The sequence below is a fragment of the Microtus pennsylvanicus genome, chromosome 20 (assembly GCF_037038515.1).
Source record: "Microtus pennsylvanicus isolate mMicPen1 chromosome 20, mMicPen1.hap1, whole genome shotgun sequence".
Taxonomy (NCBI): Eukaryota; Metazoa; Chordata; class Mammalia; order Rodentia; family Cricetidae; genus Microtus; species Microtus pennsylvanicus.
This window is the reverse complement of record NC_134598.1, coordinates 13,684,004-13,704,549: the sequence shown is the minus strand read 5'-3', so window position 1 is coordinate 13,704,549 and position 20,546 is coordinate 13,684,004. Positions and strand designations below refer to the sequence as shown.

The 20,546-nt window shown below is 45.0% G+C and overlaps 2 protein-coding genes across 3 annotated transcripts in view; both read right to left on the bottom strand.

Annotated features, from left to right (window-relative positions):
• Rab21 (RAB21, member RAS oncogene family) overlaps positions 1-2,352 on the bottom strand; it is a 37,133-nt gene extending 34,781 nt beyond the window's left edge. Inside the window, exon 1 of the mRNA XM_075954740.1 lies at positions 2,066-2,352. Coding sequence (XP_075810855.1) covers positions 2,066-2,212 — 147 coding nt within the window. The 5' untranslated portion in view covers positions 2,213-2,352. The remainder of the gene's footprint in view (positions 1-2,065) is intronic.
• Positions 2,353-9,803: 7,451 nt separating this feature from the next.
• Positions 9,804-20,546, bottom strand: part of Tmem19 (transmembrane protein 19) — a 48,088-nt gene continuing 37,345 nt past the window's right edge. Inside the window, exon 8 of one of the 2 annotated variants that reach the window (XM_075954869.1) lies at positions 9,804-9,821. The gene's annotated coding sequence lies outside the window, so the exon portion shown is untranslated. Of the gene's footprint in view, positions 9,822-19,003; positions 19,127-20,546 lie in introns of those variants that run through there. The other variant, XM_075954871.1, reaches the window with a different exon arrangement.

Below are 20,546 nucleotides of genomic sequence, written 5' to 3'. Positions count from 1 at the left end.
TGTAAACCAAGTACTTTAAAGGGTACTTTAACCGCTGTTCTCTAGACACAGAGTACTTGAAAGACAAGTGGTTTGTGACGTTACTCCTCGCCTATCTTTTGATGCACAAGCTCCTCCTTCTGAAATTAAAACAACACATCTTATAGATGACACAAGTCAGACAACTGTTGAGATGAGCTGAATTGCTACCCACAAGGAAGGGATTAGAGTCCTGTTCCCTTGCGTTAGCATACCACAAAACCTTCAGCTCTGTAATGAAATCCAGAATCTGTTCCCAATACGTTACATAAAAATATGAGCTGTGAGGCTACTGGCACGGAGACGGACCACAGCTTCACCTTTCCGGTGTCCTTCATTGACACTGGCCTCTTTCATAGTTCAAAATCTTCCGTCACTTTTAGCTCTGAGGCTGTCTTAGAAATATATAATCGAAGTACAATTTTTTGTTTATCTTTGTGACAGGGACTCACTGGAGAACTCTAACTGGCCTGGAACTTGTTAAGCAGACCCTCACGGAGATTTGCTTGTTCTGCCACCTGAGTGCTGGAATTAAAGATGTGTGTCACAACACCGGACTCCAAAGAGCAAATTTTAGGTTAAAGAGCTAAATTATTTTTTCAATTAAGATTTCAAATGTAGTAATTTCTATTTTCTCCGACACTGAGAAAAAGGAAAGTCTAAAATGAAGTGTTTGTTAATCTCCACAGGCAGGCAGGGCACCACAACTGCTCAAAATCTAAAGCCAGGCCTGAGCATGGGCTCCACAGTATCACTAACGTGGGCAGTATCACCTGCCATTCCCCTCTTCAGAAGTTAGGCTCTATATAGAATTGAAAATAGAGGAGTAAAAATAAAACATGGAATCAGAAGCAGGGCATCTTTGTAAACTCTGCGCTCGGTAGTTTAATAATAGCCGCCAACAGCAAACGTCACACCCATCAGACTATGCATTCGTGTTCCAGCACACTTCACAGTGACTAAGATCTATTGTATCAGCTGGAGCAGTAATAACAGAGTCTTTACCCCATCTCAGGTCCTAGGTGCTTGTCCATATCGACCCTGGCAACCCCGTGTGCTCTATGATCATTATGGCTATTGTAGCAGGAGAAACCTAGGGATACACAGGTTAGGCCATTTACCCAAGATGAGAGTATGGCTTTAGAGATAAATGGAGGTGAGATGTGAACCCACAGGCTCAAACTCAAGTCCACTAGCTTTATCAGCCTCTGGACAATCTGATCAAACCAGACTAATAAGTAAATTCCTTCTAATACGTGCAAACTGAATTTTTTTTTTTAAGAGAAACGGGAGACCCTAGCTCCGTCTATGGCCTGGTTTCACTCTCAATTACACTGTAACTCTTCCAATGTAACTGTAGAAGAAAGCCAGCCTTTTAGGTCAGTGCTTTGGGTGTTAGTTTGAAGACCAATCGCTGGCCAATACACAACATGATGTTTCAAGGTGCGGAGATGAAACCTCCCAGAACAAGTGACCCACAGGCCAGACTCAAGAAGGCTGCAATGAAACTGCGTAACCGGCACCAGCAAGCGGTCGTTTCCAAATACCCTTCCAGCGAAGGGTAGGTTTTTTTGTTTTTTGCTTTTTTTTTTTAAAAAAAAAACCCACTCCATTTACTTGAAAACAGGACAAAATGGAACTTGCATAAACACTTAGTCATCAGGATGCGCTGAAGTTACAAACCACCTCGTTCGCAAATTCGAATCGGCAGCTAAGTTCCTACTTCTCCGGGAAAGAAAAAGGGCTGACACTCAAGACCGGAGAGTGAAAACACCTGGTGCCCCAGCGGAAGCGCCGCGGAGGGGAAAACGAGCCCACAGACGGGGACTCCCCGACCTGCATAGCCTCCGCCGGGAACTGGGGGACTTTTCCGGGTCCTTCCCCTCCCTGCTCCTTCCCTCGGTCGGTCTTGACATCGACACGCTGCCCGGACCCCGCGTGTCCCCAAGGCCATCGGGAGAGGCAATGGGAAGGCGGGGTGACAGGCCAGAGGCAGAGGAGAGCGGCGGGCGCAGGTCCCCAGCCCGGCTCCCCCGGGGGTCTGCACCTGCAGGGTGGTGATGTGCTTGTCGTTGAACTTGTTCTCGCAGTAGCGCAGCACCAGCGACGTCTTCCCCACGCAGCCTTCCCCGAGCAGCACCACCTTGAAGGAGTAGGCTCGGCCCGCCGCCGCCCCGCCGCCGGCCGCAGCCATCCCGCCGCTGCCCCGCCGCCCGAGCCCAGCGCCGCGCCGAGCCCCGCACCACCTCCGCCGCGGCGCCCGCTCCGCCCGGGGCCCGGCTCTTCACGCGCCCGCCGAGCCCGGTGCCCGCCGCGTCCTCCGCGGCCGAGACCCGAGAGAAAGTCCCAGAATGAAGGGCCCCGGCCACCACGTCAGGCACCCGAGGCTAGGGGAGCGCTGCCTCTCCTCCCTCTAATGGCGTCTCCTTCCTCCTACGTCACACTCCGCGTCACGTGGCCGCGGTGGGCGGAGTCGGCGGCGGGCGAGCCCGGGCCTGTTCCGGTGTCCGCCGCGCTGGGCTCGGTGCTCCGGACGGCCGGCGGTGGGCAGGAGCTGAGCTCTTGGAAGCAGATTCCGCTCCGGTGGGATAGGATGCAGGACGAGGTCGCCTGGCCCCAGGAATGGTCACAAAACGAACAACCTTCCCAGCAGGGGTCATCAGAAGCCAGGTCCGGCCAAGGTGCCCTTGAGTTTCTTTGGGACCTCAAATCCGGGCTATTGAACGTGTCAGTGTCCACACGGCCGGGACTTGTGCTCATCTTCCAGGTCTCAAACCGGAAAGGCTTCCCTGACTACCCAGGCCTTCCCACACCCTTCCATTCCCTCCTACTTACTTCCCCACTAAGATATTTCCTAACAATGCTGTGCCGTCTTTATAAATGCTTACCACGCTCTCTGGAATTCCGATTAGCCTGTAGGTTTAAGGACAAGCATTGCGGAAGACTTAACCTACCTCAGTTCCCATCCCTAAAAGCCAGGCTTAAGAATGAATGATATTTCGTAAGCCATTAAGCCCTGCCTCCCCAGTATTTCTGTCTTCTATGCTGAGTCCATTCTGATGGGTCTGGTTTATTTGATGATTGCTTTTTTTATTTCATGGGCGTCCGCTTTATTTCATGAAATATACTTTCCTAAGAAAGCAACCCGAAGCTTTGCAATTTGGTGTCATTTAAGACAAACTTTTGTTTTACTTCATCAGACTTATTTTACACTTCAATTTAAAAATATAAAAGGTAGGCCGGGCAGTAGTGGCGCATGCCTTTAATCCCAGCACTCCGGAGAGGCGGAGACAGGCAGATCTCTGTGAGTTCGAAGCCAGCCTGGTCTCCAGAACTAGTTCCAGGACAGCCAAGGCACAATGAAATCCTGTCTCAAAAAACAAAACGTAAGTAAGTAAGTAAATAAATAAATAAAAGACAACTATTCCTTTATTCGAGGAGTATGTGAATACAGTTCCTACTTGCCTTTCTCTGCATTGCATGAGATATAAAGTATGTTTCCGTCCTAGGCTTTTTTCTAAGGAAATGAGATAAGACGTGGACAATTATACAGTGAATACTGTTAGCTCGAAGCAGTTCAGAACATTTTGCAAACATACATGGGAAGCTAACTGAGCATACTAGAAAAGCTTGGAGCAAGTTGGTCTTTGCTAGGAGTATCTTAGGGAAAGAAGGGGGGAGGGAGAGAGGGAGAAAGGGGAAAGAGAGAGAGGGGGAGAGAGGAAGAGAGAGAGAGGGGGGGGGCAGAAACAAGGAAGAAGGACCTAATGTTGATCACCTGGAGTGTGACAAGAATTCAGACAAGAAACCCGAGTCAGGAACATCCTCTGAAGTTCAAGCCAGCCTGTTTTGTACTGTGAGTTCCAAGCTAGTTGGAGTTACATAGCAAGATTCTGTTTAATAATAATAATTAGACAGGAAAAGAACTTATGATGAGACTTGCAAGGAATGGAGGGGACAATTCAAAAACAGCCTTTCATTGGTACAAAATGTTATCAGGTCTTTCCTCTTATAAAATTACTCTGGCTATGATTAGAAAAATGGAGAAGGATAAAAATCACTATATCTGTCTAAAATCAACTATTTACAAGATTGTCTTAAGAATTATTTTCATAAATGTATCTGAGATTATATTATCTACCTTACTCCTTGTGCTGACTATATCAGCTTGACACACACTAGAGTTATCTGAAAAGAGCAAACTTTACTTGAGAAAAGGCCTCCATAAGATTTGGCTGTAGAGGATGTGATTGATGGGGGAGGGCTCAGCTCACCGTGGGGGGTACCATCCTTGAGCAAGTGGTCCTGCTGTATAAAAAAGCAAGTTGGGCTGGAGAGATGGCTCAGAGGTTAAGAGAACTGACTGCTGTTTCAGAGGTCCTGATCAATTCCCAGCAACCCATGAGGACTCACACCCATCTATAATGAGATCTGATGCATAATAAATAAATTTAAAAAAAAAAAAGTAGGCTAAGGAAGCCATGTTGAGCAAGCCAGTAAGCAACACCCTTCCATGGCCTCTGCATCAGTTCCTGCCCCTAGGCTCCTACCATGTTTGAGTTCCTGTCCTGACTTCCTATGTAAGTCAAATAAACCCTTTCCTCCCCAACTTGCTTTTTGGTTGAAGTGTTTCATTCCAGCAACTGAAACCCTAACACTCCTTTATTGCCACCCACAAGCTCTTTACACAATCATTTCCAGAATTATAAAGGAAAACAACAACTTTGTTTGGAAGAGACTCTGCAGTCCATTCTCAATTATTCCTCATAATGTGCACATACCTTGTTCCGTATACATACATTATCCTCATGTATTAAGCCCAAACTTGTCTCCAGCATGACTGTCTAAGGACCTTGATTGTTGAAATTGGATGAGACACTAGGGCTGCGGAGTCAGGTAACTATTGTTTCTTCTTTGGGGAAGGAGAATTGTCAATGACTTTTGTACAACTTTGGTTCACTCATTCACCATTGAAAACATATTTATCTGGATGTTACTATCTGCCAATGACTATATTATGAGTGTGACTCGAGTAGATAGGGTCTCTGTCGTCATGGAGATCAATAAGTGGGAGCCACAGATGATTAAATAGCTACAATAAAGTACAGTAAATGAGGCTATAGATCATATACATGTAAGTCTACAGTATCATAGTAGCATTCCAGGAAAACATATCAGATAAAAGAAACACACCTCTTTATCCTCAATTTTCTTACCATTTCAGCAGCACAGACTCGCTCATCACATGATCTAACTTCAGAGTCATCAACACCTTGTCCTCTTCTCCTGCTTCCTTGGCTGCTTCCTTTTCAACCCTTCTGCTTCGTTTTCAACTTCTAAATGTTGAGACTTGGGTCTCAGATCTTCACTAAGTGGCTTTCCCCGGTGATTCAAATCACTCTCGGGGCTTACTATATTCTCTGCAGGTTCATAACATCTACGTTTATGTCTTACCCCTGAAGTCACTCCTAAGCACCAGATGGATGTCAGGCACTGGCCAGCTATTGAGTAGACATTCCAAACATATGTTTAAAATAAACCTCCAGATTTTTAAGTGCTGTTCCTTATTAAGAGGAATAGACATGCATCTATTTAAGGCGTATCAAGGATTTATTAATATATGAAGGGGAAAATACACCCACGCATCCAAGATATGGCAAATCTACTTGCAGAGTCTTTAGAAAGCTGGGGATCGATCACATGATGACTGAGTCTTCACCACTCACGAGAGCACATCCACCTTCCCTCCTGCCTTATCAGAGGTCACGTAGGCAGACAAAAAGCATCACCGCTATAGGGCCAGATAGCCCAAGGTCACGGGCAGACTGAATATCCACTACAGTTCGTCCTGGGTTTTTTCTTGTCTTACTAGTAGTTCCTTTGTAAGTGCATTTACTAAAGATAAAATGCAGCCAATGTCTTTTGTTTGTGAGATCGAACCAAGGTTTGCACATGCTAAGAAACTTCTATATGACTGCGCTTAAGTGCCAACCCCTATGGCAAATACTAAATGTTGCCCAAACATGTCCACCTCTCCTGCTTTACCTTTCTCTGTTACATACGAAACAAGAAACACTTGAATGCATATTCTTAGAATTACAGAAACAATTTTTAATTCAGAGAGAGAAAGAACAGATGAGATATGCCTAGAAATGGGTTAATAGCTTAACTGCATGTTTCCCAAGGGTTTAGGATCCCAGGATCCCTTGTAAAGGCTTGTTGGGGATAGTGACCTGCCTGTAATTCCAGCAGAGGAAGGTAGAGACAAGATTCCTCAGAACAAGCTGGCTTGCAAAACTAGCCATATCTGTGAGCTCCAGAGATGATTGAGAGACCTGCCTCAGTGAACAAAGTAGAGGAGCAATGGAGGATGATTCCTGGCATTCATGAACAAAACACAGGAACATGGAAAAAGAGGTCACACAAGGATGGTATGTAAGTGAGGGGTTCGGAGGGCCTAGGATAGAGCCCTTGAAAACATTGACTTTTTAGAAATAGGCAGAGGATGAGGTGCTATAAAGAAGGGTCAAATAATGACCAAAGGAAAGCTAAAAGTTAGTTATCTCTGCCATGAGGACCAGCCTCCAGCAGGTCATAACTTGGGGAGGAGCCTACAGAGTTGATGGACTATCAATTCACTTGAGCTTTCTATCTGAGTGAGTAAAACTTAATTCTCTGGGGCCAGTGAAAAAGGGAAAACGCTTTCTCTCTCTCTCTCTCTCTCTCTCTCTCTCTCTCTCTCTCTCTCTCTCTCTCTCTCTGTCTGTCTTTCTCTCTCTCTCTGTCTTCCTCTGCTTTCTTTATTTCTTTTCTTACCTCTATCCAGGTATATCCCTCTATCTCTCTTGATGCCTCCCTTCTACGTCTTCCTTGGTGTTTTCCTTCCTGCATGCTTTTGTTTTTCCCATATAGCTTATATATCCCAGTAGAATCTTCCAAGCAATATAAAAATTACAGTGTGATTACATTCTATTTTTCCAGTGAATGATTACAATGAATACAAGTAAAAAAAACCCAGCATGTTTTTAATACGTGAATAAGTCCTTTACATGATTAAGCATTTTACATTTTACAGGTGAAAAGCAAATGATTCCTAAGAATCCATGTAAATCCATAGCCTAGCACCTTGTTAGAGATTAACAAAGTGTAAGCAAACAAGGTATTCTTCTCAGTCAGGTCTTTTCCTGGCAGGCTGCATTTTGCTGTTACAAAGAAAGGAACAATCATTTTATTATTTATCTCAAATTAAATAATAAGAAATCTTAGACGAATCACAAACCTAAACTTTTATAGATGAAAGAGAACTAGTGGGCTCTATTTTAAATCCTCAGGGTGCATACCCACTCATCAACAGTTTTTTTTTTATTTTTATTTTTTAATACCAGGAAGCTGAAGGCAGAAATGGGTACAAGGAATTAATCATCATCTTTGGTCATCAACCAGTACTAGCAAGAAAGGCGTGTCAGCTAATAATAATTGGGCTGCTTTGTTCTTGGTCCCTGACCTTAACAAGTCCCTCACTCAACTCTGTGCCTTCTAAAACTTGAGCTTGTCCTCTTGGATTTTATACCTCAAAGCTACTTAGCAAAAACATCTTAAGTCATTTTCAAAGCTTTGTTTAGCGATGATGCACACCGAAACCTGTGACCACTTCTCCCAAAATTAAGGCTAAAGGAACTTGAGCTAACTTAGCTCCTGGGACTCAACTGTTTCGCTAAATCATTATCTAAACCACAGTCCAAATGGATCCTCGATAGAAATTCATGTGTACTAGCTGCGTGACACTTTCTTGTTTTGTTTTTTATAAATATAGCAGAGGCAGGGGCAACATTTTATCCTCCTTTACCTATGTTAAAATTCCATTAAATTAACCTCTCTTATAATCCTTTACTGTATTTATTAAAAACCTCAATCATCAAAATTCTATTTAAACAAACACTATTATTGTATAAAATCCTTGCTTCAGTTAAGTTCAGCTTAGAAGGGAATCATCTTCGTAATACTCCATAGGTAAAAATACCCAGTAGGACAGGATATTTCCATGAGATAATCACACCCCATTAAGGGCAGTGGAGAGCCCTCCATGCCCACTCACACCAGGCCAGATACCAGAGGAAAATGGCAGTGGCAAACATGCAAAGACACAGCAGTAGCAAGAGGCATTCTGGGTCCGAGGCTCTCAGGGGGGCCTTGCCTATCCAAGATTCACCCATCAGAGCATTGCTTCCTGGTAGGCCGATCCCCCAAAGTCAATTGCCATTAGCTGCTCCTCTGACATGGTCACCCACAGTTATTGTCAAGGAATAGAAAAAGGAAAGCCAGACATGGTGGCACATGTCTTTAATTCCAGCATTTAGGGGGCAAAAGCAGGCAGATCTCTGTGAGGAGTGCAATCTGGTCTATATAGCAAGTTCCAGACCAGTCTCTGCAACGCCTGAAAAAGACACCCCCCCCCAAAAAAAACCCCAAAAAATAACAACAAAAACTTAAATCAAAATGCCAATGACAAGATTAAGAAACCCTGCTTCCAGGCTGCAGAGAGGGCTCTGTGTTTAAGAAGGCCTACTGTTCTCTCAGAGGACCAGAGTTCAGTTCCCAGCACCCACGTGGGCTCCAGAGGATCTGATCCCTTCTCCTGGTCTTCCCTGGCACCTGCACTCATGAGCACATCGCCTGCCCCACCCCATAGCTAAAAATTAAAAAGAACTCTTTAAAAGGGAATCCTCCTTTCTACTCAAGGAAGTAGGCATGCTTTCCAGCTCATCGCAGTCACGAACCTCATGGAAGTATTAGAGACAAGTGGAAGAAAGAGTAGATTCTCCTCTACTAGTCTACAAATAGAGAGAATGGGAAATCCAAGAATTTAAAGAGCTAGCTCCAACTTTGGCATCAATTTCTGTGCATGTACTGTATGCTTTCTCAGCTCTCTTCCTCTGTGCAGAACCACCCTCTACTCTCAAGCCATTTTTTTAAAGATTTATTTATTATGCATACAACATTCTGTCTCCATGTATGCCCACACGCCAGAAGAGAGTGCCAGATCTCATTACAGATGGTTGTGAGCCATCATGTGGTTGCTGGGAATTGAACTCAGGACCTCTGGGAGAGCAGCCAGTGCTCTTAACCTCTGAGCCAACTCTCCAGCCCCTCTCAAGCCATTTTTTTTAACTGAAAAGAGATTCTTTTCTCTCATATTATATATCTTGGCTACAGTTTCCCTCCCCTCACTCCTCCTAGCTCCACACTCTGCCTCCTCTGTGCCCCAGATGCACGCCCCACTCCGTTTCCTCTTCAGAGCAGAGTAGGCCAAGAAACAGCCAAACGGAACAAAATAAGATACAATAAGATACAGTCTGGCTGGAGAGATGGCTCAGAGGTTAAGAGCACTGGCTGCTCTTCCAAAGGTCCTGAGTTCAGTTCCCATCAATCACATGGTGGCTCACAACCATCTGTAATGAGGTCTGGTGCCCTCTTCTGGCCTGCAGACATACAGACAGAACACTGTATACATAAGACAAAGCAAAAGCCCTCATATCAAGACTGAATAAGACAATTCAAAATGAGGAAAAGAGTCCCAAGAGCAGGCAAAAGCCAGAGAAACAGCCGCTCCCAGTGTTAGGAGTCTCACAAAAACACAAAGCTAACGGCCACAACGTAGACACAGAGGACCTGGTGCAGACCCCTGCAGGATCTGCGCTTACCGTCTCGGTCTCCTCTCATGGCATTTTCAATCCTCCAGTGAGCGCTGGTTCCTTTCAGCAAGTGTTACAGGAAATACATTTTTGTCCTAATTAGGCTTTTTCCTAAGGGAGAACAGGAGAATTCAAAACATTTCTATAATTCCTTAGAGAGAGAGAGTACTTACAGATGTCCCGTTTCTGTGGAGGTTTTCTACAAATGCAAGAAGTTTGGGCTAGCAAACTGTAATATTTGGTCATTTGGGAAATAATAAACTGAATATCAGCGGATACGATGGAATTGAAAGCAGGTGTACAATAAGACAAACAGGAACCTGAAAAAAAAAAACACCAAATCAAACCAAACATAATTCCTACAGCTGCCGTAAGGGGGCGCTGAAGTTTAGTGGTTACCAGAAAGGCAGGGACTTTGACTCTAAGCCAAGGCATTTTCCTTTAGAAACTTGTATAACTTCTGGGGAGCCACGAACAACGTCTTTACACCCCATATAGGGCACTGACGCCAGTCTAAAAAAATGATTCTAACAAGGTCTAGCTTGGTAAGTCAGCGAGTTTACTGGGGCTAAAGCAGCGTGGATGAGGGTTCCTTGCAGGAGCGTGGTGATTTCACAGGCAGATGGATCCCGCCGTGGGTCAACTTGGGAAAGCCACATTCCGAGAGATTTCCCCCGACTTGAAGGCAGCTCTATGAAATGTACTCCATCTTATGTACCTCCTGCTTATATAACCCCGGGAGAGGACGCATGGCTCTTGTTACTCTCTGAATAGTCCTGTAGATTTCCTAAACTTCGTAACTTTTATTAGCTGCCCGAGTCTCATGACTATCTCCAAAAGGGAGTTTCCTTTCTATCAGTGTGTAGTCCCGTGCAGGCTCTCAGTGTGTAGTCTTGACTGGTCTGGAACCAGCTTGTCTACTTTGCTGGCTTCAAACTCACAGAGATCCACCTGCCTCTACCTTCTGAGTGCTGGGATGAAAAGCATGTGCCACCACACTCAGTGGGGAATTTTTTTTAAATATTTATTAATTATGTATACAATATTCTGTCTGTGTGTATGCCTGCAGGCCAGAAGAGGGCACCAGACCTCATTACAGATGGTTGTGAATCACCACGTGGTTGCTGGGAATTGAACTTAGGACCTTTGGAAGAGCAGGCAATGCTCTTAACCTCTGAGCCATCTCTCCAGCCCTCAGTGGGGAATTTTTAATTTGGAGGAAATAGCGACATATCAGTGATAGCACTGTGTCTATCAAATATTTGCACCCTTGAGTTCTGCAAAGTAGGGCTCTATTAGCGTGGATTAATAGAAGCAAATGGATGAAGGCTCAGTCTATAAAAAACAAGATTGGACATGAAACGTCATAAATGTACTTGGGCATATGGGGGTTTTGAAATTTTCTCAAAGCATTTTTCATTAGAAGCACGTAGTAAGAGTAATAATAGACAATGGTTGTGGACGAATGTGAACACAGGAATCAATATTTTTCTCTATTTGTGCAGCTACTCAGCAACTTACATTGACTGCAAGACTGGGATCTCTCTCTCTCTCTTTCTTTCTCTCTCTCTCTCTCTCTCTCTCTCTCTCTCTCTCTCTCTCTCTCTCTCTCTCTTTTCCTAGGACTTTGGAGCCTGTCCTGGAACTAGCTCTTGTAGACTAGGCTGACCTCGAACTCACAGAGATCCGTCTGACTCTGCCTCCCAAGTGCTGGGATCAAAGGCGTGCGCCACCATCACCCCGCCTGAGATCTCTTCCTTCATAAGCGCATACTCTGGTGTTGACGACAACAGGCAGAGAATTAGAATAAGGTGTGGTGGAGGTGACTAATGGTGACCCAGAATACACAGCTGTGGGAGTTTGAGAGTAATTGGCCCCCATTAGCACGGAGGGAGTGGTGCTATTAGGAGGTGTGGCTTTCGTTGGAGTAGGTGTGGCCTTGTTGGAGAAAGTGTGTCTCTGTGGGGGTGGGCTTTGAGGTCTCTCAAGCTACACCCAGGGAGATAGTTCATTTCCTGTTGTCTGTGATCCAGATGTAGAACTCTCAGCTACTTCTCTCGCACCATGGCTGCATGACACCACGTTTCCCACCTAAACCTCTGTGCCTGTAAGCCAGCCCCAATGTGCTCTTCACAGTAATAGAAACCCTAAGACAACATCCTTTCTTCTTTCGATCAGAATCAAGTATTTGTCTGTATTTTCCCGTTAGGGAGCAGTTTGGGAAACTGCAGCTTGTAGTCTTTTTGAATCTTACTTCCCTGCTGGTCTTCCTTTCAAAGCCGCAATTCCTCCACCTGAAGCCTTTACAAGTGTGGCTCACTAGCAATCAAAGCTGCAACTGTGAGGACTGACCACGAGAGGGCACCAGCAGCTCAGTGAAATTTTCCAGGGAAGGGCGACCCTTTCCAGACTGCGTTCTCGCTGCTGCGGTAAGACAGTAAAAATATTAGGAAATCATCAAAGAATTTTCCTCTGAGTTTTAGAAAACAAGAATATTCTAAGAGACATAGGGAGGAAGTACATCTCCTAAGCCCTTTACCACTAAGATGTTTGCTACAAATGGTCCAAGAAATATTCTTCTCAAAGAAGGAACATTAAAATTCTCAGACCTTACCAATTTTTTATACTAAAAATATGTCAGCTACTGTAAAGAGAGGGCAAAAAAGGTATCAAAATATTTGTTTTAAATGTTCCTCTTTTAAAATTTATTTCAGAGTTAGAGTGATGCTTGGGTGGGTAAGGGTTGGAAGTTGGATCCTTTGACTCCTGAAACCCACACCACGTAGACCAGTACTGCCTGTAACTCCAGCTCCAAGGCATCCAATGGCCCTGGCTTCCTTCGATACCTGCACACAAGTACACACACACACATACACACAGAGAGAGAGACACACACACAGACAGACACACAAATAAGATAATTTAAATCTACTTTGAAATTAAACTTGTCCGGGTGTATAGGATGGAAATACTGTATTGCCCATTCAAAATACTGTCAAATCATTGGCAACACAGTTGCACACTGGCAGTTTCTGAATTACTAAAGTCGGTTCAGAACTCAGTCTCCCTGAGTCAGCTTGTAGTCCGTAGCATGGCCATTTCCCGTAGCTCTGTGACTTTAGCAATTCTAGAGATCAGTGTAATCCAGGCCCAACTGGCGATTGTGATGGTTAGTATTGACTGGCTAGGAGACAAATCTCATGCCTATGGGGGAGGGGAGGAGGCGGGGTTTCCTAGGGACTTACAGGGGCAGGAAGACCCACCCTAAATGTGGGTGGTACCATTCCGCGTGCTAGGGGCCAGACTGGCTAAAAAGGAGAAAGGAGCTGAGTGATAATTTTCGTCTCTCTCTGCTCCCTGACAGTGCACACTGTGACCAGCCACCCAGTGCTCCGCCACTGTAACTCTCCACCGTGAAGGACTGTATTCTCCAGGGACTTAAATAAGCCAGCACTTCCTTAAGTTGCTTTTGTTATAGCAATGAGAAAAAGAGGTAATAAACCTTCCATTTCTTAAAACAAGAGATTTTTTTTTTCATTTGTATGTTTTGCCTCTATTATGAATGTGCACCACATGCATGTCTAGTACCTGCAGAGACCAGGAAGCAGCATCAATCCTTAAGCATCAGAGTTAATTACAGACGGTAGTGAGCCACCGCCGCATGGGTACTGGGAACCACAACCAGGCCCTCTGCCAAAATAAGCAAGTACTTTTAACTCTGAGCCATCAACCTGGATCTAATTTTCCGTTTTCTTTTCTTTCTTTTTCCTCAAGATTTATTTATTTATTATTAATACAGTGTTCTGTCTGCATGTATGTCTGCAGGCTAGAAGAAGGCATCAGATCTCATTACAGATGGTTGTGAGCTGATGTGGGATTTCCCTCTGTATGCTGTGAATACCATTGGTGAATAAAGAAAGTGTGTTGGGCCTGCGCAGGGAATAGAGGTAGGCAGGGGAAACTAAACTGAATGCTGGGAGAAAGAAGGGCAGAGTTAGAAGAGAAGCCATGTAGCCCCACCAGAGACAGATGCTAGAACTTTAGCCAGTAGGCCACAGCCACATGGTGATACACAGATTAATAGAAATGGGTTAAACTAATATGTAAGAGGTAGTCAATAAGAAGCTAGAGCTAGTGGGCCAAGCAGTGTTCTAATTGATACAGTTTCTGTGTGATTATTTTGGGGCTAAGCAGCTGGGAACTAACTAGCACCCTCCTCCTTCCAACAGTGAGTCACCATGTCCTTGCTGGGAATTGAACTCAGGACCTCTGGAAGAGCAGGCAGTGCTCTTAACGGCTGAGCCACCTCTCCAGTCTTCCCTTTTCTTTAGAAATAAATCAGTGCAGAGAATGTAGACTCTTGACAGAGAAATACTTCAGCTTGGTGAAACAATTTGGTTGAGTGTTCTTTTACTTTGTGAATAGTAATGAAATAGTGTGTTTGTACATGTGCAGTGTGTGTGTGTGTGTGTGTGTGTGTGTGTGTGTGTGTAGGCCAGGGATCGATTTGTGGGAGTCAGTTCTCTCCTTCTGTCATGTGGGTTCTCCAGATCAAGCTGAGGTTGCAGGTTTGGCCACAAGTGCTTACCCACTGAACCATCTCGCTGGCCCGGTTGTGATGATGACGTCGAGTGTTTTTTCCGTGGCTGCAATCCAATGGAAAATTTCTAAGTACAGCTAGGTACCAATGATATATTATCTCTAGTACAGCAGAAGTGTTTCCTTGTGTGGATTACTCGTTCCTACTTGGCAGTTCTTCTGTGCTGAGGTGACTTACTTCCTACCTGTTCTGATGACCAATATGGCAGCGCTAAAGCTACACACTTTATGCTTGCTCATCTTCACAGCCTCCATACAGCACGACTGGAATATTCTAGATACAAAAACAAATGACCAAACTTTTAAGGACCAGCTTTCTCATGACTTAATTTTCTTTTTTTGTTTGTTTTGTTTCAAAACAGGGTTTCTCAGTGTCACAGTCCTGGCTGTCCTAGAACTCGCTTTGTAGACCAGGCTGGCCTCAAACTCCCAGAGATCCGCTTCCGCTTGTCTCTGCCTCCCAAGTGCTGGGATTGAAGGCGTGCGCCACCACCTCCTAGTTTCTACAAACTTTTCAGTCCCTTAAACCTTGAGCATGAATGATCGTCCTCAGTCCATCTATCACATCTCCCGGACTCTGTCTGTCCTCCTTCCCGTTCTCTTGTGTTCCCGCACTTCTCTACTAAGAGCTGAAGATGCTATTGAACACCCCAGCCTCTCTTCCCAGCATCTCTGCGTGCATCTGTGTATTTGCTTCGTTTGTGTGCACACTTGTGTGTGCGCACGTGAATGTCCATCCATGTGGAGGCCAGCAGTTGACACGGGGCGTCTTCCTCAACCACTTTATTGTGAGATGGGGGTCTCTGAGCCTGGAGTTCCTTAGAAGCCCCAGGGATCCTCCTGTCCCCAGCTTCCCTGTGCTGGGATTATGAGCACAATGCTACCGCTCCCGGTTTCTAATGTAGATGCTGGGGATTGAATTCAGGCCCTCATACTTGTTGGCAAGCATTTAACTCTTGACTCATCTTCTTAGCTTCATGTGATGCGTGTGTGTATCACACATATGTGTGTATGTATATGCATATATTCATATATATATATTTTTGTATTTCTGCTGTTATCATTATAAAATACCAACTGTTTAGAAAAATTCTCTGAACCACCTGGATTTTACGCAACCGTTCAAATTCATGGCCATCAACTTCTCAAAGCGTTAGTCTGTAGCTTCTACTTTGTTGGATTTGAAGTCACCATGAAACAAATCTCTAGACTTTGTCTAGGTTAGCTTAGGCGTCTTGACTGGGGGGGGGGGCACCATTCCAGGACTGGGGTCCTAGAGGGAATGACTAAGAGAAAAGGCACCGAGTGTGTTAATCTCTCTCTGCTGTCAGTTGGCAGATTCCACGTGACCAGCCGCTTCACGCTCCTGCTGTGAGACCTCTGCCGCCTTGGCGGACTTCCCCTCCAGTTTAAGACAGAGTGAGTCCCTCCTCTGCTAAGCTGTCCCCTCACATTGTGTTGCAAACAAGGGCAGGCAAAGAGACAGGGCCACCTGTCCGTGCTTTTATTCTTCTGGCCTAAACTTCATCTGTTTCCTTTTTCAGTATTATAAGCTTTTCTCAGTACATTTTTGGACCTGATTAAACTTGTTTACAGCATTCCTTTATTAGTCTTTAATGTCTATAGTGATTTCTAATTTGTTTGTGCTGATAATTTATTTTTTTACATTCTCTTGATTTTGGTTAACTGGAGAGTCTAGTCAAATATTTTTCTAGGAATCATTTTTTTTTCAATGAATTTTTTTTCTCTTGTCTTTGGCTTGTTTGGGGTCCTATTACCTCTTTTTTCTCCAATTTCTTACCGAACAAGCCCAGGATAGCTGATTTAAATCTCCAATTTTTTTTGTTTGTTAAATGTATTTACTGTTACATATTTCCCTCGAAGAATCTATTATGATGGTATTATGTAATTTCAGTTTGTGATACATTTTACATTTCCCCTGAGACTTTGTTGTTGACCTACACATGGTAGAAAACTACATTAACACTGTTCCTTTTCTGTTCCCAATGATTTGCATCTGAATTCCAGAAAACTGTGAATTCTGACATCATAGAGGAGAATTAAAGCATTAAAGCTGCAGATGGAATTGATGATTGGACCTTAACAGGGAGATTGCATCCAGAAGGGTACGAAATAAGGAGAATTGCTGGGGGGGGGGGGGGCAGAGGCTTAAAAGAGAGATAACATCCAGGAGGGTACAAAAACAGCAGGAGAATTGCTAGGGGAGGGATAAGAGCTAGAGATGTAAGCGGATAAAAGCCAGGCAGAGAGACCAGTGTGGTCTATGGCTGCCAGCATGGAAGATACAGGAGAGAAACCATGAGACAAGACGTGTGGGTTGCCCCTCGTAGATAGAAAAGGATGGGGCTGTGGGTCCTCTGGGTTTTACCTCTACTCTAGCCAGGCAGACTCATTCTGATGCTTACAGAACTGGAACTCAGCACATCCGTGTTTCAGGCCATGAAAATAAAGTTATTTATTACTGGGGCAGAAATGGACCAACGTAAGAGGTTTGTCTGCATGTTGCATCCTAAACGCTCACACCAGAGACTGATTCCTCTTTAGTTTTGTTATCTCATATCTACTGTGGTACCTTTTGAATATCAAAGGCATCAGACTAGTTTGTTAAACTAGTAAATAAATAACTGAAAGTCATTTATTGGTAGTGGATACATTATTTGTTGATATTTCCAAAGACAAACACTCCTAAAAACACAGGTTTTATGTGCTATGTTATTTATTACGTCTGAGTAGAAAGAGAAATTAAGCTTGGCTAAACCTCAGCCATTTCCCTCTTCTCCAGTGGAAGCCCTCGGGGTACACTGTGTTGAGGGGGGGAGGAAATCAGCTAATTTGTCATCTTTACGGCCCTATAAAAATATCCTCCATGTGGTTTTCATTTAAAAAGCATCTTTCAATGAACTGTGGGCCCTACAACATCAGGAGGAATGTGACCGCCTTCGTGTTCCCAAGCTTTCCCGGAAGGCGTTTTCACCACCCGTTCTTAGAGCTCTGTAAGCTCAAGGATCTCAGCGATGGCGGCACCAATCAATTTGATGATTAAGTAAAACTGGGGCTCCTGCTTCTACGTATGAAGGACACAAAGTACACCTGAACATTAAACCCCCACTCCCACTCTCTCACCACCCCTACCCCTAGTCCCAGCCCCAGCTACAACCCTGCCTTTTGAACAATCAAGTTCATTAAAGCAAACTTTCTGTGAAGGGTGTGTGTGGAAGAGAGTCGCAGACTCAGTCTCTCTCTCTCTCTCTCTCTCTCTCTCTCTCTCTCTCCCCCCCCCCCCCCCCATCTTTCTTATCTAAATTCCAATCTGTGTCTGAGGAGTGTGAAACTCTGTAAAGCCGAGCAAGGAACACTTTGCTGAGCCAGGAATGTTCATAGTGGGGTTATCTCAGAAAGCTACGGCATCACTTTAATCCCGCGAGACAGCACGGAGAGAGCTCACTGAGTAAAAGACTCAGTCAGTAGAAATCTAGTTAAAAACTTGCTTGAAGTAGATTGCTGCCCTGCAGCAGAACACCTAACCTCACCTTCAACACTTAAAACCGAACTTTGAAAATAGGAAGTGCATCCACCTAGTACTTAACTACCTGTAAGGACAAAGTGTAACTCTTTAGGAATACTGTTTAAAAAAACCAAACCCAAAAAGCTTTTGACCTGTGAAATGGACCAGGAGGTGCAAGTATTTGCTGCCAAGCCTTGTGGCCTAAGCCTGATCTCCAGGCCCCACATGGTGGATGGAGAGAAATGGCTGTAGCAAATTGTCCTTGTTTCTCTATGTAGTATGTCACAGTCTGCATGCATATGTGCACACACACATACACACACACAAATTAAAGATTCAAAATATACTTTAGAGTTGAGGGTATAACTCAGTGATAAAGCATTTGCTTAATATATATATATATACATATATATACATATATATATATATAATGGAAAAAAATGAACAAATAAAATATGTGTGTAGCCCGGTGGTGGTGGTGATGCACGCCTTTAATCCCCGCACTCAGGAGGCTGAGGCAGGCAGAGGAAGGCAGATCTTTGAATTTGAAGCCAGATAGGTCTGCAGAGTGAGTTCCAGGGCAGCCAGGACTACACAGAGAAAATGTGTCTCAAAAAACAAAACAAAACAGCCGGGCGGCGGTGATGCATGCCTTTAATCCCAGCACTCAGGAGGCAGAGGCAGGCAGATCTCTGTGAGTTCGAGGCCAGCCAGGTCTACAGAGTGAGTTCCAGGACAGGCTCCAAAGCTACAGAGAAGCCCTATCTCAGAAAACCAAAAATAAATGAATAAAATAAACAAAAAATTTGTGCATGTGTGTGTGTGTGTGCTAGAAAGGCAGAAAAAAAAATCAGAGTTGGGGGAGACTGAGGCTGCGAGAAATAGTGAGGCAGAATTGAAGAGCAGGGCATGGCATAGAGTCCTCTAGAGAGCTGCAAAAAGGCCCCTTCAAATGTATGACATAACCGTGCTTTGCCCTGGAATCTTGGACATCCACACTGTACACAGGAACAATCCCTGACAGGGAACAGCTTGTGTTCCCACTTGTCAGGCCTTCTCACGCACAAGGCACCAGGACCTGGGCACAGCCCTGGGAGGAACTGGAGATGAAGAGCCCAGACCCGAGCTTTCTCTGCATCCACCATAACAATGCTCACGTGGACTGGGCTGACCCAAAAGAGTATTGTACTGAGTATCGGAGAACAAGATTCAACATTCCATTCTCTAAGAGATTCGGTCCTCTCCAACAGGAAGTCAACCATGTCCAGGACAAAAAAAATGTGACCTGTAACTGAGAGAAAAAGCAGGTAATAGAAATAATAAAGATGAAATTAGCAGGCAAAGATGTTAAAGTACATATTATGATTTTTAAAAAAATGTGCTCACAGAATTAAAGAAAAATATGGATACAAGGAGAAAAATAAGAAGATATTAAGATATATTACTAGGGCCAAGGATACAGGGAGATCTTGAGGTCATCTAGGACAGGCTGGGCTACACCAAGAGACTCAGCATAAACAACCTAACAAGCGAACCAATAAGCAAACGGGCTCTCAGACAGCAAAGGAATAACAGTGCTAGAAAAACGGCTCGGCTTTTTCTACAGTTCATAAAATGTACAGTTCATAAAACGATCAAAAATTTAATGTGGGGGGTTTAATATGATCAAAATATACTGTACAAAATTCCCAAAGGAGTAATAAAAAATTTGAGGGAGGGGGTAGGAAATTGAAAAACAAAAACAAAAAACAAACAAAACCCTCAAACCGAAAGGCGAAGCCAGATGAACAAAGCTATATGAAGACTGGTTTCGGACTGTTTGAAAACAAAAGGAAAAGAGAAAGCAGCCAGAGGAAATATGTTTTATTTAATGTTAAAACTGCATTTGTGTGCGTGCACCAGTCCGTGTGTGCACCAGTCCGTGTGTGCACCAGTCCGTGTGAGCACCAGTCCGTGTGCGCACCAGTCCGTGTGTGCAGCAGTCCGTGTGAGCACCAGTCCGTGTGAGCACCAGTCCGTGTGAGCACCAGTCCGTGTGAGCACCAGTCCGTGTGAGCACCAGTCCGTGTGAGCACCAGTCCGTGTGAGCACCAGTCCGTGTGAGCACCAGTCCGTGTGTGCACCAGTCCGTGTGTGCACCAGTCCGTGTGTGCACCAGTCCGTGTGAGCAGCAGTCCGTGTGTGCAGCAGTCCGTGTGTGCAGCAGTCCGTGTGAGCACCAGTCCGTGTGTGCACCAGTCCGTGTGAGCACCAGTCCGTGTGCGCAGCAGTCCGTGTGCGCACCAGTCCGTGTGAGCACCAGTCCGTGTGAGCACCAGTCCGTGTGAGCACCAGTCCGTGTGTGCACCAGTCCGTGTGTGCACCAGTCCGTGTGAGCACCAGTCCGTGTGCGCACCAGTCCGTGTGCGCAGCAGTCCGTGTGCGCACCAGTCCGTGTGTGCACCAGTCCGTGTGTGCAGCAGTCCGTGTGAGCACCAGTCCGTGTGTGCACCAGTCCGTGTGAGCACCAGTCCGTGTGTGCACCAGTCCGTGTGAGCACCTGTCCGTGTGCGCACCAGTCCGTGTGAGCACCAGTCCGTGTGTGCACCAGTCCGTGTGAGCACCTGTCCGTGTGCGCACCAGTCCGTGTGTGCACCAGTCCGTGTGTGCACCAGTCCGTGTGAGCACCTGTCCGTGTGAGCACCAGTCCGTGTGAGCACCAGTCCGTGTGT